The following is a 14,484-nucleotide window of genomic DNA, read 5'->3' as shown; positions in this document are numbered from 1 at the left end:
AGTAGGCAGAGAGGCAGGCTGAAAGAGAGAGGAGGAAGCAGGCTCCCTGCTGAGCGGGGAGCCTGATGTGGGGCTCGATCCCAGGACTCCGGGATCATGACCTGAGCTGAAGGCAGAGGCTTAACCCAGTGAGCCACCCAGGCACCCCAGTGATAATAATCTTTACTATTACTTATTCCAAGAGTTCTGAGAAATGCTTATTTTGGGTCTGTGACTTTGTTTTGTTTTGAAGGCAGTGTCTAATATATTTAATCTAGACCTATAAGAATAAAAGTTACACATAAAAAATTCACAAACACTCATTTGTCCAAATTCCTTGACAAATTAGAACAGTATAGAATAAAGTTCTGACATTAGTTATTCATTTGTTATGAATGAGAGACCAGGTAATATATTACAAAGTGTATTCTTCTCCTGTCTTTAATATTTAAAAAAAACTGTATTAGCTTTTTACCGAAATGATTGGTTTTTCATATAAATCTTTATTTTTTAATTTTCTAATTTTTTTTAAAGATTTTATTTATTTATTTGACAGACAGAGATCACAAGTAGGCAGAGAGGCAAGCAGAGAGAGAAAGAGAGAGAGGAGGAAGCAGGCTCCCCGCTGAGCAGAGAGCCCGATGCGGGGCTCGATCCTAGGACCCTGGGATCATGACCTGAGCCGAAGGCAGAGGCTTTAACCCACTGAGCCACCCAGGCGCCCCATAATTTTCTAATTTTTTAAAAAAGATTTTATTTATTTGAGAGAAAGAGAGAGAGAGAGAGAGCACAAGCAGGGAGCCCTACCTTGTCAGATTTGATCCTAAGACCCTGAGCTCATGACCTGAGTTGAAGTGGATGCTTAATGGACTGAGCCACCCAGGGTTCCCTAGATGAACATTTTTGAAAATATGGAAGCTTCTGTTAATTTTTGTCTTTTTAAGATATTTATTTCTGCTGATATATTTCAGCACCATAGCATGGCCTTTTCCAGGTTAAGATGCTGAGCTGAAACCTCAAAGAACCACTGCAAAAGAGATTGGATTTCCCCTTCTCTCTATAATTTAGTTAGTGAGAACCACAGCTGGGTAAGCTTTTGGGGGGCAATTATTTTCAACTGTTTTAAAGCTCTTATATGAGGGAAATAGAAATACATTTGGGAAAATGTTAGAACGAAGTAAACAACTTGACTGTCTTAGGTCAAGTGCTAAGTAAGTCTTAGCCACAAAGACTCACTGAGGACCTGTGGGATCCAGAGTGAGATATGTTTCCGAGAAGTCATTCTCCAACCATGTCTTCCATTAAGAGACCTACTTGAACAGTAAGGATGTTTAGAAAGTGCTTTTTTCATTGACTTTTTTTTTAACCTATTTTTCTTCTTTATTATCTAATCAAAACAGTATAGCTTTGCCTACAATGCAGTAAGAAATAGGTTAAGATGGAGTATTTGGAGATCTATGTATAGAAGTCTCTCAGGAGACTTCATTGGGGTCATGGTTCAGACCAGACGAACCCTTTATTTTTTTATTTTTTATTTTTTATTATTATTTTTTAATAAACATATAATGTATTTTTATCCCCAGGGGTACAGGTCTGTGAATCACCAGGTTTATACACTTCACAGCACTCACCATAGCACATACCCTCCCCAATGTCCATAACCCCACCCCCCCTCCCGAAACCCCTCCCCCCAGCAACCCTCAGTTTGTTTTGTGAGATTGAGAGTCACTTATGGTTTGTCTCCCTCCTGATCCCATCTTGCTTCATTTATTGTTCCCCTACCCCCCTAACCCCCCACATTGCATCTCCACTTCCTCATATCAGAGAGATCATATGATAGTTGTCTTTCTCCGATTGACTTATTTTGCTAAGCATGATACCCTCTACTTCCATCCACATTGTCGCAAATGGCAAGATTTCATTTCTTTGGATGGCTGCATAGTATTCCATTGTATATATATACCACATCTTCTTTATCCATTCATCTGTTGATGGCCATCTAGGTTCTTTCCATAGTTTGGCTATTGTAGACATTGCTGCTATAAACATTCGGGTGCACGTGCCCCTTCAGATCACTATGTTTGTATCCTTAGGGTAAATACCCAGTAGTGTGATTGCTGGGTCATAGGGTAGCTCTATTTTCAACTTTTTGAGGAACCTCCATGCTGTTTTCCAGAGTGGTTGCACCAGATTGCATTCCCACGAACAGTGTAGGAGGGTTCCCCTTTCTCCGCATCCTCACCAGCATCTGTCCTTTCCTGACTTGTTAATTTTAGCCATTCTAACTGGTGTGAGGTGGTATCTCATTGTGGTTTTGATTTGTATTTCCCTGATGCCGAGTGATATGGAGCACTTTTTCATGTGTCTGTTGGCCATCTGGATGTCTTCTTTGCAGAAATGTCTGTTCATGTCTTCTGCCCATTTCTTGATTGGATTATATGTTCTTTGGGTGTTGAGTTTGCTAAGTTCTTTATAGATTTTGGACACTAGCCCTTTATCTGATATGTCATTTGCAAATATCTTCTCCCATTCTGTCAGTTATCTTTTGGTTTTGTTAACTGTTTCCTTTGCTGTGCAAAAGTTTTTGATCTTGATAAAATCCCAATAGTTCATTTTTGCCCTTGCTTCCCTTGCCTTTGGCGATGTTCCTAGGAAGATGTTGCTGTGGCTGAGGTCAAAGAGGTTGCTGCCCTGTTCTCCTCAAGGATTTTGATGGATTCCTTTCTCACATTGAGGTCCTTCATCCATTTTGAGTCTATTTTCATGTGTGGTGCAAGGAAATGGTCCAATTTCATTTTTCTGCATGTGGCCGTCCAATTTTCCCAACACCATTTATTGAAGAGGCTGTCTTTTTTTCCATTGGACATTCTTTCCTGCTTTGTCAAAGATTAGTTGACCATAGAGTTGAGTGTCTCTTTCTGGGCTCTCTATTCTGTTCCATTGATCTATGTGTCTGTTTTTGTGCCAGTACCATGCTGTCTTGATGATGACAGCTTTGTAATAGAGCTTGAAGTCCGGAATTGTGATGCCACCAACTTTGGCTTTCTTTTTCAATATTCCTCTGGCTATTCAAGGTCTTTTCTGGTTCCATATAAATTTTAGGATTATTTTTTCTATTTTTTGGAAAAAATGGATGGGATTTTGATAGGGATTGCATTAGATGTGTAGATTGCTTTAGGTAGCATAGACATTTTCACAATATTTGTTCTTCCAATCCATGAGCATGGAACATTTTTTCATTTCTTTGTGTCTTCCTCAATTTCTTTCATGGTACTTTATAGTTTTCTGAGTATAGATTCTTTGCCTCTTTGGTTAGGTTTATTTCTAGGTATCTTATAGTTTTGGGTGCAATTGTAAATGGGATCAACTCCTTAATTTCTCTTTCTTCTGTCTTGTTGTTGGTGTAGAGAAATGCAACTGATTTTTGTGCATTGATTTTATAACCTGACACTTTACTAGATTCCTGTACAAGTTCTAGCAGTTTTGGAGTGGAGTCTTCTGGGTTTTCCTCATATAGTATCATATCATCTGCGAAGAGTGATAGTTTGACTTCTTCTTTGCCTATTTGGATGCCTTTAATTTCTTTTTGTTGTCTGATTGCTGAGGCTAGGACTTCTAATACTATGTTGAATAGCAGTGGTGATAATGGACATCCCTGCCGTGTTCCTGACCTTAGCGGAAAGGCTTTCAGTTTTTCTCCATTGAGAATGATATTTGCGGTGGGTTTTTCATAAATGGCTTTGATAATATTGAGGTATGTGCCCTCTATCCCTACACTCTGAAGAGTTTTGATCAGGAAGGGATGCTGTACTTTGTCAAATGCTTTTTCAGCATCTATTGAGAGTATCATATGGTTCTTGTTCTTTCTTTTATTAATGTGTTGTATCACATTGATTGATTTGCAGATGTTGAACCAACCTTGCAGCCCTGGAATAAAGCCCACTTGGTCTTGGTGAATAATCCTTTTAATGTACTGTTGAATCTAATTGGCTAATATTTTGGTGAGAATTTTCGCATCTGTGTTCATTAAGGATATTGGTCCGTAATTCTCTTTTTTGATGGGATCCTTGTCTGGTTTTGGGATCAAGGTGATGCTGGCCTCATAAAATGAGTTTGGAAGTTTTCCCTCCATTTCTATTTTTTGGAACAGTTTCAGTAGAATAGGAATTAGTTCTTCTTTAAATGTTTGGTAGAATTCCCCTGGGAAGGCATCTGGCCCTGGGCTTTTGTTGTTTGGAGATTTTTAATGACTGTTTCAATCTCTGTACTGGTTATGGATCTGCTCAGGTTTTCTATTTCTTCCTGGTTCAGTTGTGATAGTTTATATGTCTCTAGGAATGCATCCATTTCTTCCAGATTGTCAGATTTGTTGACGTAGAGTTGCTCATAGTATGTTCTTATAATTGTTTGTATTTCTTTGGTGGTAATTGTGATCTCTCCTCTTTCATTCATGATTTTATTTATTTGGGTCCTTTCTCTTTTCTTTTTGATAAGACTGGCCAGGGGTTTGTCAATCTTATTCTTTCAAAGAATCAGCTCCTAGTTTCATTGATTTGTTCTATTGTTTTTTTGGTTTCTATTTCATTGATTTCTGCTCTGATCTTTATGATTTCTCTTCTCCTGCTGGGTTTAGGCTTTCTTTCTTGTTCTTTCTCCAGCTCCTTTAGGTGTAGGGTTAGGTTGTGTATTTGAGACCTTTCTTGTTTCTTGAGAAAGTCTTGTACCGCTATAGATTTTCCTCTCAGGACTGCCTTTGCTGTGTCCCACAGATTTTGAACCATGGTGTTTTCATTATCATTTGTTTCCATGAATTTTTTCAATTCTTCTTGAATTTCCTGGTTGACCCATTCATTCTTTAGAAGGATGCTGTTTAGTCTCCATGTATTTGTGTTCTTTCCAAACTTCCTCTTGTGATTGAGTTCTAGCTTCAGAGCATTGTGGTCTGAAAATATGCAGGGAATGATCCCAATCTTTTTATACTGGTTCAGACCTGATTTATGACCCAGGATGTGATTTATTCTGGAGAATGTTCCATGTGCACTAGAGAAGACTGTGTATTCTGTTGCTTTGGGATGGAATGTTCTGAATATATCTGTGATGTCCATCTGGTCCAGTGTGTCATTTAAGGCCTTTATTTCCTTGTTGATCCTTTGCTTGGATGATCTGTCTATTTCAGTGAGGGGAGTGTTAAAGTCCTCTACTATTATTGTATTATTGTCGATGTGTTTCTTTGATTTTGTTATTAATTGGTTTATATAGTTGGCTGCTCCCATGTTAGGGACATAGATATTTAAAATTGTTAGATCTTCTTGTTGTACAGGCCCTTTGAGTATGATATAGTGTCCTTCCTCTTCTCTTATTATAGTCTTTGGCTTAAAATCTAATTGATCTGATATAAGGATTGCCACCCCAGCTTTCTTCTGATGTCCATTAGCATGGTAAATTCTTTTCCACCCCTTCACTTTAAATCTGGAGGTGTCTTCAGGTCTAAAATGAGTTTCTTGTAGGCAACATATTGGTGGGTTTTGTTTTTTTATCCATTCTGATACCCTGTGTCTTTTGATTGGGGCATTTAGTCCATTTACATTCAGGGTAACTATTGAGAGATATGAATTTAGTGCCATTGTATTGCCTGTAAGGTGACTGTTACTGTATATTGTCTCTGTTCCTTTCTGATCTACTACTTTTAGCATCTCTCTTTGCTTAGAGGACCCCTTTCAATATTTCCTGTAGAGCTGGTTTGCTGTTTGCAAATTCTTTTAGTTTTTGTTTGTCTGGAAGCTTTTTATCTCTCTTTCTATTTTCAAGGATAGCCTAGCTGGATATAGTATTCTTGGCTGCATGTTTTTTTTGTTTAGTCCTCTGAATATACCATGCCAGTTCTTTCTGACCTGCCAGGTCTCTGTGGATAAGTCTGCTGCTAATCTAATATTTTTACCATTGTATGTTACAGACTTCTTTTCCCGGGCTGCTTTCAGGATTTTTTCTTTGTCGCTAAGACTTATAAATTTTACTATTAAGTGATGGGGTGTGGACCTATTCTTGTTGATTTTGAGGGGGGTTCTCTGTACCTCCTGGATTTTGATGCTTGTTCCCTTTGCCATATTATGGAAATTCTCTACAATAATTCTCTCCAATATACCTTCTGCTCCCCTCTCTCTTTCTTCTTCTTCTGGAATTGCAATTATTCTAATGTTGTTTTGTCTTATGGTGTCACTTATCTCTCGAATTCTCCCCTCGTGGTCCAGTAGCTGTTTGTCCCTCTTTTGCTCAGCTTCTTTATTCTCTGTCATTTGGTCTTCTATATTACTAATTCTTTCTTCTGCTTCATTTATCCTATCAGTTAGAGCCTCCATTTTTTATTGCACCTCATTAATAGCTTTTTTTTTATTTCAACTTGGTTAGATTTTAGTTCTTTTATTTCTCCAGAAAGGGCTTTTATCTATTCAGAGAGGGTTTCTCTAACATTTTCCATGCCTTTTTCAAGCCCGGCTAGAACCTTAGGAATAGTCATTCTGAACTCTAGGTCTGACATATTACCAATGTCTGTATTGATTAGGTCCCTAGCCTTTGGTACCACCTCTTGTTCTTTTTTTTGTGGTGAGTTTTTCTGCCTTGTCATTTTGTCCAGATAAGCGTATGTGAAGGAGCAAATAAAATACTGAAAGGGTGGCAAAGACCCCAGGAAAATGAGCTTTAACCAAATCAGAAGAGACCCCAATTCGTGGGAGGGAGAAAGGGGATAAAAAGAAGTTCAGAAAAAAAAAATTTAAAATAGAAAACAAATAAAGAAAAAATATAAAGAAGAAAAAATATATATATATATATATTAGATAAACTAGTTAAAAAACGTTAAAAAAGAAAAGGGTAAAAGTTAAAAAAAATTTAGCAGAAGAAAAAAAAATAAAATAAAAAAAATTAAATTATCCACAAGAATAAAGAATTATGGGAAGAAAGCCATGAGTTCCGTCCTTTGCTTTCTTCTCCACTGGAATTCTGTTGCTCTCCTTGATAGGTGAACTTTGTCTTGGCTGGATTTCTTATTGATCTTCTGGGGGAGGGGCCTGTTGTAGTGATTCTCAAGTATCTTTGCCCGAGGCAGAACTCCACCGCCCTTACCAGGGGACAGGCTAAGTAATCTGCTCGGGTTCGCTTTTGGGAGCTTTTGTCCCCTGAACACTTTCCGTAGAGTTCCGGAGGATGGGAATGAAAATGGCAGCCTCCCTGTCTCTGGCCCGGAGGAGCCGAGAGCTCAGGGCCCCACTCCTCAGTGTGCCCTCAGAGAAAAGAGTCCAATCACTCCTGTCCCCCTGGCCTCTTGCTGTGCTCCAAGCTTACCCAGCCTGCGACCGATTCAAGGTAACCCCAACCTGAGAGCTCGCTCCTTGGCTCTGTCTTTGTAGCTGGCTTCCCCGGTCTAGTACCTGCAAGCTCTGTGACACTCAGACACCCCCGATCCTTCTGTGACCCTGTGGGACCTAGGGCCACGCTGGCCCCGTGTGGGCTTCACCCCGGTTTAGCCTCTGGAGCAACGTCCCACAGTGGAGCAGACTTTTAAAAGTCCTGATTTTGTGCTCTGTTACTCCGCCGCTTGCCGGGAGCTGGCCCCTACCCTCGCAGTCTATCTTCCCATCGCTTTGGATTCACTTCTCCACTGGTCCTAACTTTCAGAAAGTGGCCGATTTTCTGTTTTTAGAATTGCTGCTGTTCTTCTCTTCGATCTCCCGTTGGATTTGTAGGTGTTTGCAATGGTTTGATAAACTATCTAGCTGATCTCCTGCTACCTGATGTAGTCTCAGCCTGCTACTTCTCCGCCATCTTCCTTTTTTCATTGACTTTTAAATCTACTGTTAAAAGTGTGTCCATAGCAGAAGTGGTCTTTGATGCTAAGCCATATTTCAAGAATAAGTAATTATAATTCTGTTCTTTTTATAGCATCTGTGACACACCCATGCATGTGCACACACACACACACACACACACACACACAAGCCATTTGTCAGAATCAGCTTGGACCAGCTCACAAAAAGTCCACTGTGAACTTTCCAGCCATTCTGAAAACCGCTTGATATAAGACAAGTAGTTTGAAATTTGCCACAGTGGGAGTATTTACACCATGGAAATCGGTCAATGCTATGGATCAAAGCCTTTTTTCCTCTTAGGCAGCTGGTTGGTAAACACTAGTACACCTGTGCCTCAAATATTTCTGTAAATAAAATAAAGGCCATTAGCATTAAAATTGGTTTTAGTAGGAAAGTTAATATGAAAAGATAAATAAACCAGGTATTTTTTTTTTTTCTGTGTTCTCAGGGATACGGAAAGACCGAAGAGGAGGGAGAATGTTGAAACACAAGCGCCAGAGAGATGATGCGGAGGGCAGGAATGAAGTGGGGTCCTCTGGAGATATGAGGACTTCCAACCTTTGGCCAAGCCCACTCTTGATTAAGCACACTAAGAAGAACAGCCCAGCCTTGTCTCTGACAGCCGATCAGATGGTCAGTGCCTTGTTGGAGGCTGAGCCCCCCATAATCTATTCCGACTACGATCCTTCCAGACCCTTCAGTGAGGCTTCGATGATGGGCTTGCTGACTAACCTTGCCGACAGGGAGCTGGTTCACATGATCAACTGGGCAAAGAGGGTGCCAGGTAAGAATGCTAAGCTCAATATTTATTTTGAGAGTTAATAATTACTCCTGACCTGGTTGTGCTGTCATGGGAGACGTGGGGCAAAACAACAGCTTGCTATTGAATTGGTTTCAAGTTTCCTTCTGAATTTGTTAATTTTTGCTACCAACATACCATAATTCTCCTGGAAATTAGGAGATAATGTTTCAAAATAAAAATGTAGAAGATTAAAGTCTTTAACCTGGCATTATTTTTAACCAAAAAATCTGCGATGTTCACAACCCAAGAAGTGCATGTACTATATTATATGTTGCTATTGTCAGAAGTTTTTAACACAATGATCCATGCACTACAAATTGTAATATTGAGAACTTTTGTTCAAAGCACCTCAATTATTAGTAGACAATTTTACCTTAAAATATTTTCTTTTAAGATCTTTGTGGACTAAAGAGATAATAAAGGTGTCTTTATTGAATGCCAGTTATTTACTCAGCTGTCAACTCTTAATATTTTAGGAGAAAGGTAATACAAAGGAACAATAAATTAGGTTCTCATCTCTGAGAAGAGCCTGTAGAAGGAATCATTGGCTGAATGACACTTGGTCCTTCAGTTGGTTCTCTCAGAATTGGTGTTCCTGTAAAACTTGACTGTTGCTCTTGTTGTTCAGGGAGAAGAACTCTAGTTAATATGGAAACAAGACTAGAAAATGACCTCCTCCATGCCCCAACATATCCATTCAGGAACTAACGTAGGTGAACCAAGGCAAGAGGAAGTTAAATCTTTTTTTCTGGGCTTATAGATCAAATGAGTAATGGTTTTGGACAGAGATTGTCTTGTTTGGTTTCCTTTAATAGATGAAATTAATTATTGCCTATGACACATGGGATTTTTTTTATTAAACTAAATAAATGTGGAATTTTATACTTGCATTTCAGAGTTCACTGATTATAGACCAAGTGAACAAATGTCTGGCCTTAAAGACTATTTAATGTATTTGCATATATTAATATATAAGCATGTGGTCCTTTGAATAAGGAGCCAGCAATGTCTGAACCCAACTTGATAGGGGGTATCCATGTAGGTGGTGGAGATTGCATTAAATGGAGACATGAGAATTGACAGGCATATTTAGATTTTTAGGGTCAGTCCAACTGGCAAGTAGAAAGTGTTGTCCATCTCCGAAATTAAGAATTTTATTGGGCACCTACCTAGCTTACCATTCTCAGGTGAAGCAGATCCATCTAAGAAGATATTGGAATCTAAATGTAACAAAGTTATATGCTTTGTCTTTATATTTTTTCCTCCCTTTGTAAAAAAATACCTTGGGAGTTGTGCCTGGGTGGCTCAGTGGGTTAAAACCTCTGCCTTCAGCTCAGGTCATGATCCCAGAATCCTGGGATCAAGCCCCGAGTCAGGCTTTCTGCTCAGCAGGGAGCCTGCTTCCTTCTCTCTCTCTCTGTGCCTGCCTCTCCGCCTACTTGTGATCTCTCTCTCTGTCAAATAAATAAATATAAAAATAAATTAAAAAAAAAAACCCTTGGGAGAAGAGAAAAAAACGAAACAAAAGAAAACAAATTATGGCCATATACCTGAGAGCCAAGTCTTTTTTTATTTTATTTTATTTTATTTTTCTAGTGCTCTAAGATTCATTGTTTATGCATCACACCAAGTGCTCCATACAGCTGCCTCTTGGTTGCTGTTAAGTTTTGTTGTCCTGTAAGCATATATTTTCCCTCTTGAAGTCCTGTCAGTATTCATTCCAGAGTGCTGTCGCACACAAGTATATATCTTTACACTTATCTATAGATTTCCATTGTGACATTTGTATAATTATAAAAACCTGAAGGGCATGTGGAATAACTGGAATGAAGTTCAAGTACATTAGCAGTAAATGAAGAATTCATGACAATAATCTTCTAAATTTGGGAATGAAATGGAGACAGAAATCAAGGGAAAGAAAATATGTCCATGCTGAGCTAACCCATTGTTAAATGCAGAGCTAAACAAAATTTATGATAATGAGATGTATAGCAAACCCACTTGATTATATTAGATTAAAAGTCCAAAATGATTCCAAAACCCTTGGACCAAACTATGATTTATTACTTGATGGTTAAAAAAAGAATTATAAAGGCAGAAATGAAATTGTTTGTGTGTGCCCTATTGAAATACAGCTGTTGCAAATCAAATCCTACTTGTCTGACCAAGCAGAATAAAAATAGTCACTGATTTTAAAAGGATGAAAAATGAAGGAAGAAAAAGTCTTTAGGAAAAACTTTGAAGATGATTGTTAAGCTTTACAGAAAACTGACAAAATCACATTTTAGAAAGCTTTTTATATATCCAAATGCCATCTGTCATTTAAAAAAAAATAGTCCATCCCAAAAATCTCGTATAGGCAATATTGCATTTATATGGTGATGGTTTGAGGTTAATAGAGATGTAGTACAAAACATTGCTGGTAAAAGTAGCAAGAAAGCCAGTTCTAGAAGTACTTGGAATTTACATGATTCAAAAACCTGCCTGGAACATTTGGTTAATCTTTATTTTTTACATTTAGTTACTTAAAAGATTTTATTTATTTATTTATTTATTTATTTATTCATTAGAGTGTGAGTGGGAAGAGGGGCTGAGGGAAAGGAGAGAGAGAGACTCTTAGGCATATTGGATCTCCTGACCCTGAGATCATGACCTGAGGCAAAATAAGGACTCAGATACTTAACTGATTGAGCCACCCATGTGCACATTGGTTAATCTTTAGCTACTATCAATAGAACAGAAATTGTGAGTTGACTTCATTTTTTAAAAACTTCAGTTTTCATGAGATATAATTGACAAATAAAATCATAAGATATTTAAAGTTTTGGCGATTTGATATATTGGGGCTTTGTGAAAGGATCCCCTCTCATCTAGTTAATTAACACATGCATCGCTGTGCTTTTTTTTTGCTTTTTTTTTTTTGTGTGCTGAGAACATTTAAGTTCTTCTCTCAACACATTTTAATTGTATGATACAGTGTTATCAATTATAGTCATCATGATTTATATTAGATCCTCTGACCTCTTTCATCTGATAGCTGACAAATTATATTCTTACCAACCTCTCCCTCTCTGTCCCATCCCGCAAAGCCTGGCAACCACTTTTCTACTCTGTTTCTAGGAATTTGACATTTTTGTCTCCTTAAGTTCCACATCTAAGTGATATCAGACAGTATTTCTCTCTCTCTGTCTTTGGCTTATTTCATTTAGCAGAAGGCCTTAAGGTCTATTCGTGTGTTATGAATAGCAGAATTTCCTTTTTTCTCATGGCTAAATAATATTCCATTATATCTGGATCTAGCTCTGTCAGATCCTACTTGTTCATTTATCTGTTGATGGACATTTGGGTTGTTTTCCTCTCTTGACTATTATGTATAATATTGCAGTGAACATGGGAGTATACATATCTCTTTGAAATACGGCTTACAGTTCCTTTAGTATATGCCCGGAAATAGGATTGGTGTGGTCATATGGTGGTTATTTTTTGCACTTTTTGTGGAACCGCTATACTGTTTTTCACAGTGGCTGTGCCAAGTTACAGTCCCATCAACAGTGCACAAAAATTTCTTTTTCTCCACATCCTCATCAACACTTATCTATTTTCTTTTTGATGAAAGCCAGTCTAACAGATGTGAGGTGATATCTCATTGTAGTTTTGATTTGTCTTTCCTTGATGATTAGTGATGTTGAGCATCTTTTCATATACCTATTGGTATTGGGCAATTTGTATGTCCTTTTTGGAAAAATGTCTATTCAGTCCTCTGCCCACTTTTTTTTTTTTTTTTAAAGATAGAGCATGAATGCAAGTGTTGAGGGGGGAGGGGCAGAGGAAAAGGAAGAGAGAATCTTAAGCAAGCTCCATGTCCAGCACAGAACCTGATGCAAGACTTGATTTCACAACCCTGAGATTATGACCTGAGCTGAAACCAAGAGTCAGATGCTTAATGGACTGATTTAGCCAGGGGCCCTCTTTGCCCGTTTTTAAAATCCAATTGTTTTTATTGCTCTTGAGATGTATGAGTTCTTTATATATGTTTGATATTAACCCCTAATCAAGTATATATTTTACAAATATTTTATCTCATTTAGTAGGTTGTCTTTTTATTGGGCTGTGCTAAAGTTACTTTTAGTTTCATTCTTGTGCATGTGCCTGTCCAGTTTCCCATCACTTTTTATTGAAGAGACCATCTTTTTCTCATTGTATATCCTTAGCTCTTTTGTTGCAAATTAATTGACCACATATGCTTGGGTTTATGTCTGGGATTTCTATTCTGTGCCGTTGATCTATGTCACTGTTTTTATGCTAATACCATACTCTTTTGATTACTATGGCTTTATAATATAGTTTAAAATCAGGAAGTGTGATACTTATACCCACAGCTTTGCTCTTCTTTCTTAAGATTACTTTGGCTATTTAGGGTCTTTATGGTCCCATAGAAATTTTAGGATTTTTTTTTCTATTGCAATGAAAAATCTCATTGGAATTTTGATAGAGATTGCACTGAATCTGTAGATTGGTTGGGTAGTATAGATATTTTAATAGTTTTTTTTTTTCCAATCCATGACCATGAGCTATCTCTCACATTAAGTCTAGTGTGTTATTTAAGCCCAATGTTTCTTTATTGATTCTTTTTTTTTTTTTTTTTTTTTTTTTGGTTTTTTTTTTCTTTTTTTAAAATGGGTTTTTAAATCCCTTTTTTTTTTTTTAATTTTTTTCTTTTTCTCTCTTTTTTTTTTTTTTTTTTTTTTGGTCTGGATGATCTATCCATTGTTGAAAATGGGATATTAAAGCCCTTTATTATTCTTGAATTGCTTTCTATTCCTCTCTTTAGGTCTGTTAATGCTTGTTTTATGTATTTAGGTGCTCCATTGTTGGGTGCATAAATATTTACAAATGCTTTACCCTCTTGCTGGATTGACCCCTTTATCCTTATATAATGATTTTTTTAAAAGATTTTATTTATTTACTTGACAGAGATACAGTGAGAGAAGGAACACAAGCAGGGGGAATGGGAGAGGGAGAAGCAAGCTTCCTGCTGAGCAGGGAGCCCGATGTGGGGCTCAATCCCAGGACCCCGGGATCATGACCTGAGCCGAAGGCTGACACTTAGTGACTGAGCCACCCAGGCGCCCATGATTTTTTAATCTTATTACGGTCTTTGCTGTAATTGAAAATTCTTGAATTTTCTTTTATAGAACTACTCCTTCTTTCTTTTGGTTTATATTTGGATGGACTATCTTTTTCTATCCCTTCACTTTCAGTCTTTTTGTGTCCTTAAACCTGAAGTGAGTCTCTTGTAGGCAGCATATAGTTGGATCTTGTTTTTTATTAATTCTGTCACTTTATGTCTGATTAGAGGATTCAGGATTAGAGGATTCATTTACACTTAATTATTGATAGATGTGTACTTGTTGCCATTTTGTTAATTGTTTTCTGTTTTGTTGCTCCTCTGTTCTCTTACGGTTTGATGATTTTAGCAGTGGTTTGCTTAGATTCCTTTCTTATTATTTTTTATCTACTATAGTTACTTGCTTTGTAGCTACCATTAGGCTTACATGTAACAACTTGTATTTATAACATATATTGGTGATTTGTGACAAATTAAGCTTGAACACAATTTAAAGCTCTATTTTTTTTTTTTTACTCTCCCCCAATGTTTTATGTTTGATGTCACAAATTTACATCTTTTTGCCTTAGGCATCCATTATAAATTATTGTAGTTATAGTTATTTTTACTATATTTGTCTGTTAACCTTCCTATTAGATTTACAAGTGATTTAACATCACCATAACAACATTAGAGTATTCTGAATCTAACTCTATATATTTACCTTACTGTTG

The 14,484-nt window shown here is 37.4% G+C and overlaps 1 protein-coding gene across 3 annotated transcripts in view; it reads left to right on the top strand.

Moving 5' to 3' along the window:
* The window catches only part of LOC111158708 (estrogen receptor 1), a 290,590-nt gene that overhangs the window by 115,359 nt on the left and 160,747 nt on the right, over positions 1-14,484 (top strand). For all 3 annotated transcript variants that reach the window (XM_022520922.1, XM_022520924.1, XM_022520923.1), the window contains one exon: positions 8,290-8,625. In XM_022520922.1, coding sequence (XP_022376630.1) covers positions 8,290-8,625 — 336 coding nt within the window. The remainder of the gene's footprint in view (positions 1-8,289; positions 8,626-14,484) is intronic.

The sequence above is a fragment of the Enhydra lutris genome, unplaced genomic scaffold (genome assembly GCF_002288905.1).
Source record: "Enhydra lutris kenyoni isolate GAN:26980312 unplaced genomic scaffold, ASM228890v2 scaffoldscaffold62, whole genome shotgun sequence".
NCBI lineage: Eukaryota > Metazoa > Chordata > Mammalia > Carnivora > Mustelidae > Enhydra > Enhydra lutris.
This window is presented reverse-complemented; position numbering and strand designations above follow the sequence as displayed.